This window comes from Chinchilla lanigera, unplaced genomic scaffold (genome assembly GCF_000276665.1).
Source record: "Chinchilla lanigera isolate Chin_1 unplaced genomic scaffold, ChiLan1.0 scaffold00005, whole genome shotgun sequence".
Taxonomy (NCBI): domain Eukaryota; kingdom Metazoa; phylum Chordata; class Mammalia; order Rodentia; family Chinchillidae; genus Chinchilla; species Chinchilla lanigera.
Genome location: NW_004955406.1, coordinates 37,489,004 through 37,509,462, shown reverse-complemented (window position 1 = coordinate 37,509,462; position 20,459 = coordinate 37,489,004). Strand labels below are relative to the sequence as shown.

Here is a 20,459-nt window from a genome sequence, read left to right as displayed (position 1 = left end):
GGGCTAAAGGGCAGTGTGACCATGCAGGTGGGCAAGGGAGCCTTCTTGGAGGAGGTGATGCTTGAATGCCCACTGGAGGTAGAATGGGTCTCCAAACTGCCCACCATCCTCCCTGCCCCCCTGCTACCATGGCCCCGGGACCCCTCAAATCTTGTCCTCCGTGGGTCCTCAGGTTTGTGTCCCACTATGCTGCTTCTCTTCCTACTGCTGTGGCTTTTTTTTTTGTTTTTCCTTCCACTTCCCGTTAGCATCGGCAGGTAACTATTCACAAAGATGCAGGCATCCAAATCAGCTGGGGAGCACCCTGGTGGGCTAAGGTGTGGCTGCTAGTGAGGGACTAGGTTTTATCCTTAGTTAAGTGGGTGCTCCCAGCTCTCTGGACGAAACCCCTGACTCAGAGCCATCAGTGAAAGCCATGGTCTATGGATGCCAAGAATCTACTGGGCTTTTCTTGGGGGTCTTCTGTGGGGATTTAGATCCCTCGCCAGGCATCAGTGCAAACAAGTTATGCGCTGTTGGAAGGATTGCTGGGCTTACAAGGAACAGTGACCCACAGAGAGTGGCTCAAGATAAAGGAGGGTTTAGGAAAAGCCACTTTTACATTGCAGGAGATGCCAGCACATGGGGCAAGGCTGGGCCCTGGTGGGAGACAGGGGGAGGAGGCTGCCCAGCTCTGTCTTTCTCTGGACAGCCTGCTTCCTTCTTTACCAACCGTCTAAATCTGCTCCCTCCACCTGCATCTGTGAGCCCCTCTGCTTCCCTGTGGCCCCCTCTTTCTTAGGATGCTGGCTAGCAGGCCCATGGTTCCAGCTTGCTCTGCTGCAGATCTGCTGGTAGCATGAGGGACACAAGCCCAGGATAAGCCTGGAATTGAGGCTGTTGGGCTCAGTGGCTGCTGGGACTTCCAAGGGGACAGTATCAGCTGAGAGATGAGGCAGGAACCTGCTAGCAGTGTGGGTGCAGAGCAAATGGCCCCATGTGCCGAGGGTTCTTTGAGGGATGATAGTAGTGGATGCGGCCGTGTCCCTCCCACTATTAGGACTATGGACAGCAAGCACCAGGAAGTGCTCCTGGGGTAGGTGAGGGGAGGAGGGAGAATGAGGCCAGCTTTGTTTGTCCAGGGAAAAGCGGAGAAGAGTTTGGGTCACTAATGAGTAAGATCCGGAAGTGTCAGGGGCCCAGGGCTTGGGGACATGTGGGGAGAGATGTGCCCGGTCCAGAGCAGGGACTTCCTTCAGGGTCAGGCAAGACCAGGCCATGGAGATGCAGAAGGATTGAGGGGAGAGTCAGCTCGGCTGTCCCCAGACTCAGTTCTTATTGCTCCTGTTCATTCCCATCATGCACTGTGCTTGAGGAACACACATATGCAAGCTGAGGGCAGAAGCCCTAGGCCCTGAGCGTATGGATTTTACAGTGAAATGGAGTTAGCAGGTCATACTCACTAATCATGATTTTGAAACCTTAGGAAATGAACTTCAATCTCTTGCCTCCCTCACACAGCCCAGCAGCCCCTCCATGGAGAGGGCCCTCCTAACTCGCAGCTGACCTCCTCTAGCAGTTCCAATCCATGTCTCATAAGCAGGGCTTGGCACGTGGCCTGAGGTTCCTGGAGAAGGCCCACTTTATGGATGCTGCCACTGAGGTCCATAGCATCTGCAAACTGCCTGAGGCTGCTTGGCCCATTAGAAGTGGCTGGCAGCCCAGAGGACATCTTTGCCCGCAGCATCTTTCGCGATGGAGTTGCAGATCAGTGCCTGCCTCTGTCCTCAGGGCCCTGAGGCAGAGACTCATGAAATGTCTTGGAAGTCGCCTTTGCCGCCATCCCTGCTCCCAGCCTGCTGTCCCAGGCCTGGGTTGCTGGCATCTGTTTTATCAGGATTCTCAAGAGGGACAGCTGGTTTGTGTTCCAAGCCTGTTCCCTGCGTATCTGGTCTGGTTTTAAATAGCTTATCTGAGCAGCTGGAGGACCACATGGGCTTATATGGCGTGGGGTACATGTTCCTTTAGCCCTGTCCCCGGCACCTGCCAAAATAGCAGCCAACACCCCTCCATTGTGTCCCCCCCTCCCCGTCTCCTGCTGCACATTCCTCCCACCCCAGGGCTTGGCTCCCAAGGCCCCAGCCCACATGCCTGCTTAAAGCCCTCTCCATCCCTGCTCTTGCCCAGTCCCCGCCAAGGCAAGCAGACACCTCTGGGACCTGCCGGCAGCCCCTGTTCAGAGGTAAGACTGGGCAAGGCTCTAGGGAAGGGAAGGGCCGGAGGGGTCATGAAAGTCTTGGCCCTGGTGCCCCCTCCCAGCACTGCCTACGCCCACCTGGAGTGGATGCTGGGTGGAGAGCAGTCCACAGCCCTCGGAGAGGAGGCAACTTCAGAGAAGGAGATGCGGGCCTGGACTCTAAGACTAGGGCAGTCTGGTGCAGAGGACCCTGTATCAGCACTTGGGGACTGAAGTCTGTATCCCAGGTCTGCCACTAAAGATGCTGTGCAGTTGTAAAGTGTTAGGACCTCAATTTCCTCATCTATTGAGCAGCTTTGGCCATTCCTGGGCCTCTGTCTGTCATAAATACACTGATTCTGTAGCCAGTAGGATCCCCCCAAGTTGCTTGGTCCACCCCCTTGGCTCTGGGCCCAAAGCCACCTAAACCTTTCCAGGCAGGTTCTCCTTAAGGCCCTCAGAGCAGAGTGAGTTCATGGACCCATGGTCATACTCGTCTCTGAGAATTCAGACACTGTCCTAGAAACACTGAGAAGCCCACTGTCCAGAGGCAGGTCTGTCCACGCAGTTGTGTGAATTCCACCCGACTTCCTGATCCCTTGTCCTTCCTCTCCCCAGAGGAGAGCAAGGGCTGAGCGGTGCCGGAGGGCTGATAGGACCCCGCTGAGAGGTCCTTTGGGGTGGTGAGCCAAGCTTGTTGGCACTGAAAGGTTAACTCTGGGTCCAGCTGCCTACTACCACCACGTCCCTTCACGTGTGAGCCTTGCCCCGCCCCACCCCAAAGCACCCACAAGGACAGATTTTGCTCTTTGCCTGGGAATGACAAACAGAGAAAGATTTCCTTGCTATTTTAGCTTCTCCCGGCATGCTGAAGGAATATTCATCAAGTGGTTGCCTGGTGTGTAAAGAATTTCCAGTGCATTCCACAGGGAGTCCAGCTGGGAAGCCACCTGACCTTCCAAATTCCTCCTCTGACCCTGTCTCATGGGGCAAGTCCTCCTCCCCCGCAAGAGAGGAATCTGAGAAGATCAAGTTGCCTCTGCCCTCCCTCCTGCCTGGCACCCACTCTCTCACTCTGCCCCTCGTCCCTCCTAGCAGGCTGACAACTGCAGGTTTAGGAAGGTCCTAGCTGAGCGCTGGAGATGGGCGCTGAGGGCCAGGTCTCCATTCCTCAGAAACATGCAGATGGTCTCTGCGAGGCTAGAACCGGAAGTTCATCTAACCTATAGCTAGGTCAACTGAAGGTCCAGAGGGTTTATGGAACTTAACTGAAGTCACTCAATGAAAATTGGGTTTGAAACCCTGTTTATTTGACCCCTAAGGCCAGTGTTCTTTTTGCTTTCTGTTGTTTTTGCTTTACTCCCCAGGAAGGGTGACCCTGACCTCCTGCTGAGAGGCTGGAAAGCAACGGGGGAGGGGGCGGAGGCGGGGCTGGTGGGGGGGCTGGGTCGGGACACTCAGAACCTTGCCCTGCCAGGTTCTTGACCTTCTCCTGCTCTGCAGCCCCAGGCTCAGCCTACAGCCCCTTTCTCCTTCATCAAGTCCTGCTTTGACCGAGGCCAGGCTGTCTCTAGTCCTCCCTGCCCAGCCCCACCCCCACATCTATTTTAGGAGCTGGATGGTGCTCCCAGGAGCAGGAGGAGTCCAGGCTGCTCTTTCCTACTCTGAGCCCCAGCAATGCGCCCAGGGCTCTGAGCTGTGGGAGGCCAGAGGCCAGAAGTGACGTGCTGCAGGTCAACCACACACAGCCCCCTAAGAAACTCTCCCACCTCCCCACGGCAACAGGCTCCCCCTGGGGCTCAGGCAGTAGCCCCCTTAGTTCTTAGGTCACAGGCTCTGGCTAGTCCCTTGGGGTTCAGAGCCTCTTCTCTTTGGCCACCATCATCCTGAGACACATTTGGAGATCCTCTGAAGCTTGAGTCTTTTGTCAGCAGAATGAGGTTCTATTTCTTATTATGACACTTTACACAGCTGACATCTTCCCCCAGCACAGGGCGGTGGGGAACGGGTGGCTCAGAGCTGCTGTCTGGCGGGACCTGATGAGGGCTCCTCCTTCGCGGTCTCCATCCTGCTCCAGCAGAGGGAGCAGGGGAGAGGCTTGCGCAGCGGCAGCTTCGCTTGTCCCCAGGGGATGCTGAGTTTGGGAAGTCTTTACCCAGAAGGACAGTTGGGGAGTACGGTGGCTCCCTCGGAACCTCTCAGCCTCATACGAGCGGCCTTGCCGTGGACATCACTTCAATCCAGGAGAGCACGGACTCTGTCCATAGATGGGTGTCCGGGGTAGTCGCAGCCCCTGCGTTTGGATGTGCAGGGAGACGGGGGCGGGGGACGACGACTACCCACGTGCTTCGACCTCCTTTGACCTGGCAGCGGGAGTCACCCTGAAGCCGGGGCCTTTGCACAGCGCTGGCAGGCCCCACGTGGGGTAGGAGAGAGGGGCATAGGAGGTCATTCCATCCCTCATTCTGATTCTACCCACTTCCCCCAGCTTCCCTTCACATCACACCTTCCCTTCTCTCCCTTGCAATCGATTGCAAACAGTAGGGGGCGCTGTGCACATTTCACATTGTGAAATTCACACTGTGCACATTCCTCTATGCCTGGGGGCCGGACATCCTTTGAGGAAGGTGGGCTTCGCTTTCCACCCACGCTGACACTTTTCTCTTTTCACATTGATGGTGGCTCAGGAAGTGTGCTGTCAGGGTTTAGGGGGTCAGGGTGGCATCATTATTAGCTGAGCTCCTACTCTGGGTCAGAGTAGCTTTAGTCCTTGTATCTGCCCCAGGAGAGGAGCAATTCATAGCAGAGGGAGCAGAGGTTCGGGGAAGGGAAACGACTGTCCCAAGGTCACACACAAAGGCATCTGGGAGCCAGGGTTCAAAGCCAGAGTAACTTCACACTGCAAGTCTTGTGCCTATAATTATACCCTAAGGCTTTCCACTTTCACTAAGGTCGATTTGATCCTCATAAAGACCTCTGAGAGCCAGGACGCGTACACTTTATCTCTGTAATACAGAGTGACAACTGAGTTCAGAGATGCTGAAAAGCTGTAGCCAAACACTCTCAGCAAGCGAATGGAAGAGGATTTGGATCCAAATTGTCTGCTCCTATCACAGTGAGGGGGTGTCTCCAAACGAGTTCTCTAAGGAAACTTTTTTCTTTTTCTGGTACTGGAGATTGAACCCAGGGCCTTTGCACTGAGCTACATCCCCAACTCTTCTTATGTATTTAGTTATGTACTTGTATATTTCTGTATGTATGTATTTATTCAGACAAGGTTTTACTAAGTTGCTAAGTAATATATAGTTTTGTCACTTCAAGAATGCTATAGAAATAGACTCACCCATATATGATCTTTAGAATTAGCCTTCCTCAATTGGCAGAATTCCCTGGAGATTCAGTCAGGTTGCTTTGGATACCAGCATATCCATGACACATACATTTTTCATTACTCAGTAGTATTCCACACAAGCCACACTTGATGTGATCACCCTTGCAGAGATGCTTGTACAGGGATGAAGCCATTGATGAAGATAGTGGTGGGGCCTGTCAGTGCATTGTTCCCTGAATGCTTCTGGGGATAGGAAAAGTGGGAAAACTGCCAACACTGCTTACAGAGTTACCAACAGAGATCTGGAAATTCTGGACAGCATGTCTGCTTGGGGGCGGGGAATGGAATGGGTATTAGCTGGCCACTTTGCTGTGACGTGGGACCATGATGTCTCTTTGCAGAGGAGGAAACAGGTCACATTGGTCATATAAGAAAGGGATGGTGTGAGATTCCATCTATGGAATTCCTTGATTCCTCTATGCCTGGGGGCCGGACATCCTTTGAGGAAGGTGGGCTTCGCTTTCCACCCACGCTGACACTTTTCTCTTTCTGGAGGGAGAACAGAGACCATGTCTGATACCGAAGAGGTGGTGGAGGAGTACGAGGAGTGAGTATCTGGAGCAGCCTATCTCCAGTGCTATCCCTGCCGCGCTGACCCATTCTGTCGCCAGGGGCTGCCTAGCTGCCTCAGGATCTGGCAGAAGTAACTGGCTCTATTTCCAGCACCCTGGGAAAGGTTTACCCCGTCCCAGGCATGGCACTGCTGCACCTTGAGCAGCAGGTGCCAGGCCAACCTCCGGCCCAGGGGCTTTGGAAACACATGGGCCCGGCTCCCATCAGCAGGCCCTGATCGGCTAGAGGTCTGACCTCTAGCAGAGCAGCCAAGACGCAGAGACTCCTGGGCCTGACCAGAAAGGTTCAGTGACTCCTGTGGCCGCAGAGCTGGTCGCTCCCAGCACGCCTATCCCAAACCCCAGTGCCATCACCGCCCTGGGGCCCTAGCCACCCCCAACTGCTGCCCACAGTCTGTGCTGAGGAGAAGCCAAGGGTGGGACACAGGCGATCTGGCAATGGTCTTGGGTGGCAGCATCCCAGGAGGATGCAGAGCTATAGGCGCAGCTCTGTCCTCACGAATTTGCTCAGCTGCTGGGGTGCTGAAGGAGTGAAGGAAAGAATCAGCAAGCAGGGATGACACGTGGAGGTCTCTGGACAGAGAGAGACTGGGGAGGGCAAGGGCTTTCTAGAAAGGGGAGCTCCCTGTGGGAAGCTTGGAGGGGAGATGGGAGGCGCAGTGGGCAGAAGCTGGGCAAGCGAGCTGGCTCATGTGGAGGTTCCCTGGGGACAGCCGCAGGGGTGTTGGAGGAGAAGGGTGGGCCAGGGTGGGCAGAGTGTGAACTCCATTAGGCAAAGGGAGAAGTGCAAAGTGGGGCTATCCTGGGGCAGTGCCGGGGAGGGCGCGCACTCAGGTGTGCAGGCACCAATGGTTTTCGTTCCTTGTGCTCAGGGGCCAGGAAGGTAAGCGCACACAGGGGTGCTCACTGGATCAAGATAGCGTGGTTGGAAACTGACTCACTCTTCTCTCTCCTCTTGCTGCCTGGCCTTCTCTTCTGAGCAGAAGCCGTGGAAGGTATGTACCGTGGGCAGGTGGAGGCCCACAGAAGAGGTGACTCGGGAGCTCTGACCCTGAGAGCCCAGGAAGACAGCTTGTGTGTGTCTCTGCCCCAACTCTCAGCCGAGCAAAGATCTCCCCACAGCTGAGGAGTCCTTCTGTGGGAGTCCCTCCTACCTTGCTTGCTCAGGTCTAGGGACAAAAGGTTTAATTAAATCTGTCTCCTCTGTAGGCCATTTCTTCACCACTTTTTGCACCCCGCCTCTTTTTGGCAGTACTGGAGATTGAACCGAGAGCCTGCGCCCTGAGTTACATCCCAGCACATTTTTTATTTTTTTTACTTTGAGACAGGGTCTCATTAAGTTGCTCAGGCTGGGCTTAAACTTGTGATTCTTCTGCATCAGCCTCCCAAAATACTATGATTATAGGCTTCCTATTTTATTTTTCAAATTTGGAAAATTTGAGATAAATATAAGGATAGCAAAGAAGAAAGAAAGAAAAAGAGAAAGAAGGAAAGAAAGTGATATAACTCCTCCCCCCTAATCACCTGGCTTTAACAATTACCAAGCCACGGCCAACTTTTTCCCTCTGTACTCCATATCCTACTAGTTGTTTGGAGCAGATATGCCAAATAATTCCCAGACATAACAGCATCTCATACCTTAGTATGTATCTCTAACAGATGAGCACTATTAACAAAAAGCCATAACCACAGTACCATGATCACACCTGAACATTCTGTTTAACAAGTTTCCAAACAAGATTCTGAGTGTGAAGTGTTGAGTGCTCTGAGACGTTCCCTGCCAGCTGCAGAGTTCTCGTTCCTCCCTGGCGAAGGGCCCTCTGCTGCCCCTGCTTTTACTGTGGTGATGCAGCGCCCTCCTCAGCCAGGGCCTCTGTCTGGCCTTTTCTTATTCTGAGAGCTGATACCCAAGGTGGATAGGAGACTTGGCTCTGGTCCCACCCAGCACCTAGAGGCCCTGAATGCTCAGGTGCTTGAGCTTCTGCGCCACAGGCGGGCTGGAGCCTGTCCCTTGGCCATTCCAAAAATGCTCAAAGACACCACTTGAGTGCGGACGCTAGGAAGATCTCAGCTCGATGGCTGCCCGTCCCTTGTTCACTGGGTCTTCAAGGGAAAGTGAGGCAGCTCCTGCACATGCATCCCAGGGCTGTCTCAACAGAGAAGAGATGGAAGAGAAATTTCCAGACAAAACTGAAAGGGCTTACAGGAGTCATTTTGGTTTTCAAGGAACATCAAGCCCTTGGGAGCAATCCGAAATACACTTTGAGTCAAAAATCTAAGTTGTTCCAACTTCTACTGTGTCCCCTGCACACACTCGTGCCATGTTGGGTCTCCTGTCGGTTTGGAGGATTTTCCTCTTTATTAGGGCAGGTTTGGGGTGGCGATGTTTGGGAAATAGGCTTTGGGTTTGGGACCAACCTGCCCTGTACACACAGTATGACATGGTTGTGAGTCAACAAAATAACAGCACAGTGAGAAGGTCTTGCGCCATGCGGCACCCACCCTGCTTGCTGGGAAATGCCTACAGCACCTTCCACACCCCACCCAGGACCTGGCTGTCAATGGCAGAGAGAGGAACGTCTAGGTGAACAGCCACAGAACCCTCAGGCTGGTCAGTCCCGAGAGTGCCAGGAGACAGACTGTTCCAGTCGCTGCAGGCTCTTTTAAGCTGGGCAGAGGTTTGCATCCCGAGCAAGGGTGGTAGCTGCAGTCTGTGTCCTTTGGGTTATACTGCTCGCACTGCCTTAAGTGGTATGATTTCCTTCCCGGGTGCCTGGTGCCCAAAGAGGGCTTCCCAAGTGTGACAGTTGGAAAATAGATTTTTTTAGTGGTACTGGGAATTGAGCTTTTCTCTGAGCTACATTCCTAGCACTCTTTTATTTGGAGACAGGGTTAAGTCCCTGAAGTTGCTCAGGCTGAGCTTGAACTTGTAATTCTCCTTCCTCAGCCTCCCAGAGTGCTGAAATTACAAGTGTGCACCACCACACTCAATGAGATATGTTTGTGAGATACCCTAGGGCGGGAAGGAGGGAGAGGTTGGATAGGAGCAAATTGTTCCTCCTCTCTACTGGTTAGGGCACTTGTCTTAGGAAGGGAAAACTGAGGCTCTGTGGTCTAGAGGCAGGCGGGGAGCGACTAGTTAGTGCTTACCAAATGCATTGCCTGTACCAGGCACTGCCGGCCACCCTAGTCATGCTGGACCCTTCCATCCCCACACTGGCGGGGAAGTGAGCATCAGGCTTTCCATGTTGCTGGCAGGAACGTGGCTCAGGGATATTACTGAGACCAGAGGTACCCAAGTTGCTGAAGAGAGTGGCTCAGGAACTGGATCCCAGGCCCAATCCGAGCCCCGCTCTGGAAAGCTCTGTGCTGGCCTGTGCCGCTGCCTGGGCTTTTCGCTTGTGCTAACCTGTCTGCTTCTCCCCTCTACTGCTGCTGCTCCCTGACCCGGAAGAGGAAGACTGGAGAGAGGACGAAGACGGTAGTAGAGCTTTTCCTGTCCTGCTTTTCCCTCCCTGTGGTCTGCAAGCTGCCTGCTTGTTTGCCGGGTGGGGGTGTCAAGTGGGTCCGTCACTGCCTCCTCAGTTTCGGGGGGCCAGGACCACAGTCCTGAGGCCTTTGTCGTGAGTCTCCTTTGAGGCCACTGGCTCTTTCTCCTGGTTCCCGCTCTTTCCTACCTGGCTTGTCTTCCCACCTTCTCCAATGTGGGAGGCTCCTGGGAGCAATGAGGAGCCCACATGCCCACCCTGCACGTTGCAGTGTTGTGCGCTAGGCTCCTCCCAGCGAGCTGGCCAGCCCCAGGAAGAGTGGCCAGTGGCGGAGGGGGCTGGAGACAAAGTCATCTGAAGAGCAACTGGGGGCCTAGAAATAGCTGGAGCAGAGAGGACATGATGTCAGCCTTCAGATGTGCACTGTGGAGGGGTGGGGTGGGGTGGACCTGCTCCCGGTGCCCAGGGAGAGCACCAAGGCAAGGGAGAGAGATTGGGGCTTAATTTTAGAAACAGACTTTCCCACAGCGAGGCCACGAGACACAGTGGGTGGTGTGAGTAGGCAGCAAGCCCCCTCCCTGGGCCTGCTGTGTGACCAGGGGGAGAGTGGCTCTTGGGCACAGAGAAAGGAAACAGTAATGGGGTAGGAGTGGCGCTCACACGGTGGCCCAAAGGTGGACCCCACAGCAGGCCCTGTCCTTTCTGGCTGGGCCTTTTTTATCACACCTTCTGGAAGGGGCTTTCTGAGGGAAGTGTCTTTCAGGGAAGAGCCACCTCTCAGTCTCAGACCTAGGAAACAGGGACTGTGAGGGGGAGGCAGAGGAACAGATGGCTCTCACTTCTGTCCTGAGTTTTTTCTTCTCCCTCTGCCAAGACCCACCACTTGTCAGCTTCTCAGTAGACAAGTGTTACCAAGCACTTCCGGGCACCATCCTGTCTGCTAAGATGTCTGAATCCTCTAAGTACCGGAAGAGGCAGGTCCACCTCCTGCCAGGCAATGGACAAAAATAGAAAAATCCTGACACCCTTCTGGATAGCGCAGATACTAAGTGTCAGGCACCTCACCCACTTACATGGTCTTGCATTTTGGCTTCTTTGAGATATGGAGGCAGGGTCTCTAGACTCAGCCAGTCACTGGGTCCAGGGCCAGAGCTTACTGACACCCTCCTTAAGCAGGAAAGCCTGCTCTGTGGCATCAGGCGCTGGATAGAACTTTTGGGGCAGGAGGTTGGAGAATAGAGTCACTGAACCAGCGAGGAATCACTGGGGATGGAAGATCTAAGTGGAGCAGAAGGAGCAACAGACAGAAACCCTGCCTTCCCAGGCTTGCTGGGCTCACCTCTTCTCAGGTGCTGCTCACAGGACCCATCATAGCCTGACATGATCCCACTGTGACTTGTGGTCTCCACACTAGGCAAACTGGGGAAGAAAAGACTCTTCACTAACCCTATTATGTCCTTCTATTGTTTTTACTTGGGGGTGGCATTTTCTTTTTTCTACAAAAGAATAGAGAATAGACATCCAGGGCTTTATGGGCCGCCCAATCCATGTTGCAACTACTCAGCTCTGCTGCTATAGCACAAAAGCAGCCAAAGCACACCAAGGAGTGGATGTGGCTGTATGCCAATAAAACTTTATTTGTACAAATAGTCTGGGGCCAGATTTGGCTCTCAGGCCATAGTTTGCTGACTTCTGGTTTAAATCAAGAACCAAGCAGCTTCCTGTCATCCCTCAATTCATTCATTGAATGAATGAATGGGCGTCATTCATGAATGGACGCCCTGGACGTCATTGACTTCCACCCCACCCCTCCTTGTGTGTCTTCTGTCCTTTCTGATAGCAAAAGCAGGGGCCTAGTTTTTCACCACGTTTGGTTCACTTCTCCAGAGCAGGAGGAGGCAGCGGAAGAGGAGGCTGACGGTGGGGCTGGGGCTGAGGATGAGACGGAGGAGGCTCAGGCGGAAGGTGCGACCCAAGGGTCAGAGTGCGAGGGCCTTGGGGGCAGCCACTCGCAGCATGCTTTCTAACGCTTGTGCCTGCTCCTCCTGTCTGGTCGGGAGACCGCTGTCCACTGCCTGATCAATGAACACTGAGATGCAATGAGTGGTTCTTTTGTGTCACACAGTCTTAGGCCTAGGGACACACATATGACAGCTGCCTGACTCTAAACTAAGAGGCTGCCTTTGACTAGCACCTACCCGTGGAGCAAGCTCCTGAGGGGAGTCTGGGTATAGAACAGGGAATTTATGAATTCCTTATGTTTTGTTTAGAGGACGGAGAAGAAGAGGAAGCCAAAGAGGCTGAAGGTAAGAACCGCTGGACATTGGAGAGAGGTCTCAGGGTGGCGAGCAGACCCCTCCCAGCAGCTTCAGGAGAGACAGGCCCGCAGGGTTCCTTCCAGGGAGGTAGGTGGGCAGGAGGGGACGGAACTCGGTGGCACTAGCAGGGTTTCAGATGTTGCATTTCAAACCTTCGCATCCGTCCCCCTCAGCACCGAGGAGCGGCCTTGCTGGCGCAGGAGTAGGAGAGGGGCCCACGGCCCAGTACCTGTCTGAGCAGGGCAGTGGGACTGAGAAGTCAGACTCCCAAGTCACAGGTGGTCCATGTGGTGGGTCACTGCTCTGGTCATTGTCATACTGCAGCCGTTACCAGGCTGCCTGGTGGTCAGGCCTGCACAGGGGAGGGTATGGGCGGCTGGGGCTTGGGAACCATGTCCATCAGCTTCCTGACCCTGTGACCACAAGGAAGGCCAGAGCACACCGAGAAGGAAGACTTGGCAGGGGAATCCGGGGTCAGGACCCCTGAGGACTTGGAGTCCTTCCCATAGGACCCTTAGTTGAGAAGCAGATCTGCTGTGTCTAGAGCTGGAAACTGAGGGAGGGCTTTGCAGGCCCCGGTAGAGTGTGTGCCCCCCCAGAGGGGATGCTTTAACCCTGCTGGAACTCAGGATCTCCAGGGCTGAAAGGAATTCCCTGGGCAACTGGGGAAACTGGCCCCACGTGTCCAGCTCATCAGGGTTGGGGCTGTGGCCAGATCTGGGCCTCCTGACGCCATGGCTGTGTGCTTCTCTGTCCTCCAGATGGCCCAGTGGAGGAGTCGAAGCCCAAGCCCCGGTGAGTGCATGCTTCTGTGCTGAAGCCCAGGGAGCAGAGGGCCAGTGAGCGGGGGTGATGGGATGGGACGGGGTGCAGTGGGCGTGAGCTGGGGGTGTAGCAGGTACAGACTACTGCATACAGTTGTACGGGTTGTGCACTGCAGAAAGATCTTTCTCTGGTTGGGCGAATGGGGCCTGAGTTCCTGCCTACATTCCACTATCATTCATGCATCCTGGCATGCATGGGGCTATGTTCATCTGAAGAAAGGGGGTGGACTAGTTATGTCCCTGCGGTGGACATGCTCTCCTACCTTACAGGGTAGCTAGACACCATCCTGCAGAGGGCGGAGCCTGGGAGAAAAGGGAGACAATTCTGGGCAGCCAAGTAATAAAACCACGCCAGCAGAGAGCGGCAAAGGGCAGAGCAAGGTGGCTTGGCCAGGTTTGGGGGACAGGAGCGCTTCCTTCCTTGCAGTGCTCATCCTGCCATCAGGGGGCGCTCACTGCCCGCACCAGTCCCAGTTCCCTCCAAGTGTCCAGCACCTTCCCTTCTTCCCGCCGCTGGATGGTCCTGCAGGATCTTACTGCAGCTCCACTCAGACCTGAGGGTAGATGGGGAGACGGAGGACCAGGGACCCAGCAGTATGTGTTGGGTTGGCACCAAAGTGCAGCACCGCTGGGCCCAGGGGCGCTCCCGCAGGTCAGCCACAGCCGCGGGCAGGCCGACAGTCCTGCTGTTGTCCCAGCGTCTCTGCTCCCAGCTGTGCAGTTGTGAGCAAGTCACCCTCCGAGCCTCAGTTTCCTTAAGTGAGATGCTGCTGCCTCCTTCTCCGTGCACCCCCGTGCTGAGCAAGAGGACTCCTGGGGTGGACATCAGCAGGGACGTCACTATGTGGGTGGCCGGGCAGCCCCGGAACCCCATGCAGGAAGGAGAAGGCCCTGCGGTCCCCAGTGGGGTTGGTGCTCCATGACTGCTCATTCCTTTCTCCTGCAGGCTGTTCATGCCCAACCTGGTGCCACCCAAGATCCCCGATGGAGAAAGAGTGGACTTTGATGTGAGCAGCGGTGTTGGGTAGCGCAGGCCCTGGTGGGGTGGCCACGAGGCCCACAAGAGGTCTCAAGTGGTGCTCACATAGACCAGGCCCTTCTGTACGGCCCTGGGCTCGGGTGCCTTGTGCACTGAGGGATGGTACGGCCTCTGCAGGACATCCATCGGAAGCGCATGGAGAAGGACCTGAATGAGCTGCAGACGCTGATTGAGGCCCACTTTGAGAACAGGAAGAAGGAGGAGGAGGAGCTCATCTCTCTCAAAGACAGGATCGTAGGTGTCCAGTCGTGCCCTCCCTTCCCCGCAGCCCACCCTGCCTTCCTCACCTTCTTCCGCCACGGTCTCTGGGGCTGCTGACCCTGCTGGATGTGAACTTCCCTCCAGCACCCCTGCAGTGGCCCTGCACGGTGGCTCCCTGGGTCCCTGCCTCCTCTCCCTGCCGGCCTGGACGCTCCTGGACGGCAGGAGCTGATCTGATGGCTTCTGGGCTACGGCAGGGCCTCACCCAAATCCCAGCTGCGGAATGAAGAGTGGAACACCCGTGGTTCCGCCCTGTCTCTGCCCTCCTCTCCCTTCCCCACTAATGCAAGGGGCATAAGAGTGACGTGCAGTCCCAGGTCACTGCGCTGGGGAGCAGGAGGCTACTCCACTCCTTTCTCTCCCTCTGCCTCACTTGCCTGTCCACAAATGTGTGCTCTGAGTGGCGGCCTATGACTCCCTGCCCATCCTGTCACTTCAAGCAGCTGCCAGGGCTGGGGCAGAGCCACAGCGCAGCCCTCACGCGAGACAGAAGCCCCCTGAGCCATGTTCCATGTGGGTCACCTGCCGTGCCCTCTTGTGTCCATCCTTATATCCACCTGGAGAGGGCCGCCTCTGCTGGCGTCTGTGCAGCTGGCTAAGAGCAGAAGCATTGGAGGAAGGGCACCTCGGGGTCCCTGACCCTCAGCTGCACGTGCCACCTCTTCCCAGGCCCACACGGGGCCTCTGCCTCTCCCTGCAGGAGAAGAGGCGGGCTGAGCGGGCAGAGCAGCAACGCATCCGGAACGAGCGGGAGAAGGAACGGCAGAACCGCCTAGCTGTGAGTGACCTGGCCCAGCCAGAGCCCCCAGCACCTGCCCTGCCCCCTCTCTATTCATAGACAGAGCGCCAGTCCAGAGACAGCCTGCGCCAAGCAAGCTCCACCGTTGCCTTGGCTCTGGTAACTCAGCAGGGAACAAGACGGCCATGCTGGGCCTTGAGGACGGGATGTGCGGGGACTCTCCACCCTCCTCCCTGCCCGCCCCTGCGCAAGCTCCCTGGGGACCGTGGGTGGTCACCTCCTGTGGCTGCTGATAGCCCTTTGTCAGCAGCAGTCCTTCTTGAGGAGCTCCTAGCCGCAGGGACAATGGCACCTCACAGTTGGCAAGGAGGGCCTTGTGCACTGGAGCAGTCACTCACTAAACTGCCTCGTGCCCGCTCTGTGCCCACAGAGAGCTCCTTCCCAGCAGGGAGGAAGCTGATCTTGCCCAGACACTTCAGTCCACAGTCAGGGCATCCCTCCCTTGCCCATAACTGCTCTCTTCCTCCTCCCTGAAAATCAGGAAGAGAGGGCCCGACGGGAGGAGGAGGAGAACAGGAGGAAGGCTGAGGACGAGGCCCGGAAGAAGAAGGCTCTGTCCAACATGATGCATTTTGGAGGCTACATCCAGAAGGTGGGTGGTGGGGGAGCGGGGATCCCCAGGAGGTCAGGGGTGTCCGTGAGGAACGAGGTGTCTGCTGCAGCAGGCACTACAGGTTGGATCTCAGGACGAAATTCCCAAGTGCGGCTAGGGGGAGTCTGAAGCCGCTTCCTGTCCAGCCCTGAGCTGCCTCTCAGGCCCGCTGTGGCTGCGCTAGGAGGGCCCTGCTGCGGGCAGAGGCCAGAGCACGGTGCTCCCCACCTGCACCCCGGGTCCAGCCGAGCCCAGGACTCCCTGGTGGCTGGGTGCAGCCGAAGGTGCCCTGTGCCTGGAGTCAGCGCTCTGGTAGGAGGCCCAGCTCTGCTATGTGTCTGACGCAACCTCTGAGCCTCAGTTTCGGCATCTGGACCGAGCTTTGCCTGCACCGCTTCTCTGAGGTCAAATGCACTAAGCGTCTGCGTCCTGCACAGATGTGCGGGCGTTTGCTCCTGGAACTCACGCTCAGTTCTGCTCTCCCACCAGCTGTGAAACTGACCTGCTGAGTGCAGTGCAGGGGATCAGAGCACTGTCTTACATTTCCAAGGTCCCCGGCTCTGCCACCAAGCCTACTCCTGGCCCCCATGCCAGCCAAATGTTTGGCATGGCCCTGAGCCCCAGACTCACGTCCTTGCGCACTGCCTGCCTATGCAAAGTCTGAATCACCTTCTCCTGTCTCTCTGCCTGTCTCCCCTTCATGTTCTGCCTTCTCTCTACGTCTCTGTCATGGTCTTGATCTTTCTGTCTGGGTCTTTCTCTCATGGTTTCCTGGCTTAGCAAGCCCAGGTGGGTACCGAAACCTCAAAAGCCTTCTTCCTCCCCTGGGTTTTGGGGAGCTCCCCGGGAAGGGACAGAGCCTCATTGTCAGAGGAGAGCAGAGATTGGGCTGGCGGGGAGAGAAGGAAGAGGCTTGTTACCCAGAGGAGGGTGACCTGGACCCAAGGGCACCCCTCTGAGGAATCCAGGCCGGTGACGATATGGGGTGCTGCAGGACCCAGACGATGAGGCTGGTTCTCTGCAGGTTTCACCCCGCAAGCAGGGGTGGGAGTGGAGTTGGGTGGGATGTCAGGGGACAGGAAGGGGTAATCTAGGCAAGCCAAGGGTCCTTGCTCGCCACCTCCTTCAGACAGAGCGGAAGAGTGGGAAGAGACAGACAGAGAGGGAAAAGAAGAAGAAGATTCTGGCCGAGAGGAGGAAGGTGTTAGCCATCGACCACCTGAATGAAGACCAGCTGCGGTAAGCTGGGCAGAGTGGCGCCTTTGGGGACCGCAGGCCTCTCCAGGGGTCAGCAGAGCGCAATTCTCTCTGAGTACCGCCAGAGGGCGCTGCTTCCCCACATATGTCCGAAGGCGGGCTGCCAGGGCTGGACTTGAGAGCCCGGCAGGAGGGGACTGAAGGTGAAGCCCCCAGTGCCCGGGAAAGCTGCTTCCGCTTCCTCCCGGTTTTCAGACGCTGTCTGGGCAGCTCCTAGTATCTGCTGGGCCGGGATGAGCGTGAAGGCAGATGAAGGGCCATCTTTACCCCCACCCCGTTCCCTCTGCACAGGGAGAAGGCCAAGGAACTGTGGCAGAACATCTACGACCTGGAGGCGGAGAAATTCGACCTGCAGGAGAAATTCAAACAGCAGAAATACGAAGTGAGCTCACGCGGCCCCGCCCCGCCCCGCCCCTCCTGGTTTGATGGGGTCCCAGCCTTGCCGACCCTCCAGCCCCTTTCCCCGCCCATCAATCCCCTCACTTCATGCGCCTGCTGCGGTTTCTCACCTCCCACAGTGTTCCTCCCCGAATCCCTCGCCCCCGCTCTGCTGAGCTCCCTTCGCCCCACCCCGGGCCTCCCAGGACCTGAGCTCACTGAGCCCTAACGGTTTTCCCCGTGCGTCTGACAGATCAATGTTCTCCGGAACAGGATCAATGACAACCAGAAAGTGTAAGTCCGGAGTCCTCTCGCTGCCCACTCCCAGCCCCTCAAGGCCGGTCTTCCTGGCCCTGCACCTTCCTCCCCTCCTCAGCTATTGGCTTCCTTCCTGGGCTCCTCCTGGACCTCCCTCTTCACTCCCCTTGGCCTCTGCTCACCAGTAGATGGGGTGCCTGACCAGCGAGGGCTCGCTCCTGCCCGCCCCCTGGCTGCTGCCCCTTCTGCCCTGGAGGTAACTCCAGGCTGCTTCTCTGAACCCTCAGCATCCCCGATCCTGCCCTTTACCCCATGGAACCCCACAGCCCTACTCTGTGTCCCCCACGGACTCGGTCTTGCTTCCCTTGTAGCTCCAAGACCCGCGGGAAAGCCAAAGTCACCGGGCGCTGGAAGTAGAGGCTGAGACTTCGTGGGCAAAACTGTTCCTTGCTGTGTCCCTGCCCTGCGCATCCCCCGCTGCTGGGCCCTCCCAGGCACCCAGGGCAGACTCCTGCCTGGAACCCGGGAGCTGGCCCAGCTGGAAGCCAGCACTGCTGCCTGCCCCTGTGCCCGCACCGTGCCAGGAATAAAAAGCCATCGCACACTGCACACAGTGAACGGCATCTCTGTCGCTCCCTCTGAAGCAAGGAGGGAGCTGTCCTCCAGGGAGCTGGGGTGGCCGTCAGGGCCTCGGGGGCAAGGCCCCTGGCATCTCGGCCTTCTGCTAGACTGGCCCCTTCCACCTGCCTCCAGCTGGGAGAGGCTGGCAGCCAGGGAAGGCACATGCTTTCTCAGGGCCTGGGCGGGAAGCTCAGCGGACAGGGCTTGTGAATGTGGCCCCTGTGAGTCACCAAGGAGCCGCGCTCTGGGAAAAGCCCCTTCGCATGGGGAGGGTGCATTCCCAGTGTGAGTCACTCCCCGAACAATGGAGGCCTCTCTGGATGGCTCCTGCTTTCTTTCTCTTCCTGGCCTGGGCGTGAAGGGCCAGGCCTGTCCAGGGAGGAAGGATGGGTGGTTCATTGCATAGCTGTCCCAGTCAGCGCGTCTGGGAGGCACGGACTAGTATGGGTGCCTCAGGTTCCCCTTCCTGTGACCTGCATGTCCTCTAGGATTGAAAGCCACAAACCAGGAGGAATAGTTAGCCAGATACAGAAACATTATGGGATGGGCGAACACCTAACCCGGGAGCTCTGGGACAAACCCTGAGAGGGAACGTCCTCTTGCACCACCATGCTGGTGCCCAGGCCGTTCCCTCTGCCTGGCGTGCCTCCTCCCACTGTCCGTTTGCTGTCTGACACAATACCGACGTATTGACCCTGTGCTGTATGCCAAGCACTGTGATAGACTCTAGTGACACATATGAAAAGGCTACAGTCCTGGGGCAGCAGGGCGGCGCTCCCTGCCCCATTTCCTATCCATCCATCCACCCACCCATCCATCCAGTCATTCAGTAACTATATCTTGAGTTCTAACTGTACTTGAGGTGCTGTGCTGGGCACTGGGGTGCTGTGGCTGAAGCAGGTGGGTCCCCAGTGCAGCCCACAGCTCCCAGGAGGGAAAGGCAGCACACAGCAGGTCCCAGCTTGGTGTGACAGCAAGGAGACAGTAAGGGAGAGGAACAGACACTCTCCAGCCCCTTCCCACCATGGCACGCGGGGCTTTCTGAAAGAAGTCCAGATGGGGAGGGGGAAGATGTCAAGGAAAGACGGGTGTGTGTGTGTGTGTGTGTGTGTGTGTGTGTGTGTGTGTGTGTGCGCGCGCGCGCGCGCGCGCGCGCGCATGCGCGTTGGGGAAAACTGTACAACATCCTAGAAGCAGAAGCCAGCATGGTGTATTTGAAGAGCTGCAATTATTAATAGAATCTAAGCCCCTTCCTGTGAGGGACAAAAAGGCCCTGGTGCAAGCTCACATCTACTGTGCTGACGACAATGCCTCCAGGGCTCACTTGCCTGGAGTTGGGTCTCTCTCAGCTGGAGCCCGCTGCTCTGAACCTCCCCTTCTCCGACACTTTCTGCTGTGCCACACTCCAGCTCTGGGGCTCTGGGTGAGTTACGCTGTGTCTCTGAGTAGCCCCAACTAAACACTGGGGGTGCTGGTGATGTAGCTTGGCAGCATAGCGCCTGCCTGGCAAGCACAAGGTCGTGAGTTTGACCCTAGTAGAAAAAAAAGCCCAAAACCAAAAAACAGTGGGGGTGACTGTCAAGGCTGAACGTTGCTGCTGTTCCCGTGATAACTCCCAACCCCTCTCTCCTAGGCTCCAGGGCTGGGGTCTCTCCTGCCTTCTGGGTTCCAGGCCCAGGCCTTCCCCGTGGCCAGACCAACGGGGGGGGGGGGGGCTCGGGTGGGCGGGAGCCGCTGTGCCTCTGGCCTGTGCCTGCCTGTGTGGCGGAGGCAGAGCTGGCTCTCAGGCTATCTCCACCCCTGACTCTGCAGCCCGGTTTCTGGAAAGGGTGGGGCAGCGGCTCAGCCTCGGTGGACCCGCCCTGGGGAGGGGAGGGACGGGCTCTCTGAGTGGCCGGGGTTGGGGGAGGGCAGGCGAGGGTGCAGGAGAGAGCAGACTCCAGGTTCCCACAGTGCCCAAGCCACTTACCACTCGGGGCGTGACTGCCCCTGACAGGCCAGCCTGCTCCCAGGGCCGCGGATGTGGTGAGCACCCACCCCTTCTCCTCTGCACAGCACACCCCGAGGATATCTTACTGTGGTCCCCTCCCAACTGCCCACGGTCCCCACCAACACCCCGGTGTTGGAGATGAGGAAACTGAGGTTCAATGAGTTTAAGCGACACGACAAGGCCCATTTGGTTAGTAAGTGGATTTGGACCCCGGTCTATGAGCCTCCACAGCCAGGACTCTTTCCAGCCTGTGGAACTTGTAAACTGAGGGCACCCCAAGTCTCCCCATGGCTCAGTGCCTGGGCCAGAGACAGAGCCTCCTGTGAGGTGGCTGAGGGTGGCTGGGATGGGGCACCGGCGTCTGAGTACAGGGAGCCTGGAGGACCTTCTCGATGGTGAGAGAGCAGCGCCAGCCTCGTCCTTTCAGGGGACAGTGGCAGCCCATCCCCAGGTCCT

At 56.9% G+C, this 20,459-nt stretch overlaps 1 protein-coding gene across 11 annotated transcripts; it reads left to right on the top strand.

Annotated features, from left to right (window-relative positions):
- Positions 1–2,102: 2,102 nt before the first annotated feature.
- On the top strand, positions 2,103–18,001 carry Tnnt2 (troponin T type 2 (cardiac)). Of its 11 annotated transcripts, none has more exons than XM_005375177.2 (17): positions 2,103–2,221; positions 6,102–6,153; positions 7,051–7,061; positions 7,162–7,173; positions 9,633–9,659; positions 11,554–11,631; positions 11,937–11,972; positions 12,746–12,779; positions 13,755–13,815; positions 13,965–14,081; positions 14,809–14,886; positions 15,389–15,499; positions 16,280–16,288; positions 16,629–16,738; positions 17,048–17,138; positions 17,388–17,428; positions 17,764–18,001. In XM_005375177.2, exons 2-17 carry the CDS (start codon positions 6,116–6,118, stop codon positions 17,807–17,809), a joined length of 900 nt encoding a protein of 299 aa, XP_005375234.1. In that variant the 5' UTR covers positions 2,103–2,221; positions 6,102–6,115; the 3' UTR covers positions 17,810–18,001. The 11 variants fall into 11 exon arrangements, with proteins under 11 accessions (XP_005375234.1, XP_005375236.1, XP_005375237.1 ...); XM_005375170.2 differs by having other exon boundaries at positions 2,159–2,221; positions 6,106–6,153; XM_005375179.2 differs by lacking the exon at positions 9,633–9,659 and having other exon boundaries at positions 2,104–2,221.
- Positions 18,002–20,459: the final 2,458 nt, after the last annotated feature.

What these genes read in the sequence shown, in the direction of transcription:
- Tnnt2 (XM_005375177.2), top strand. Translation starts at nt 6,116, where the DNA reads ATGTCTGATACCGAAGAGGTGGTGGAGGAGTACGAGGA. An exon ending in GAGTCGAAGCCCAAGCCCCG is followed by an intron (nt 12,780 to 13,754) that starts GTGAGTGCATGC and finishes TTTCTCCTGCAG; the next exon opens with GCTGTTCATGCCCAACCTGG. An exon ending in GAGAAAGAGTGGACTTTGAT is followed by an intron (nt 13,816 to 13,964) that starts GTGAGCAGCGGT and finishes CGGCCTCTGCAG; the next exon opens with GACATCCATCGGAAGCGCAT.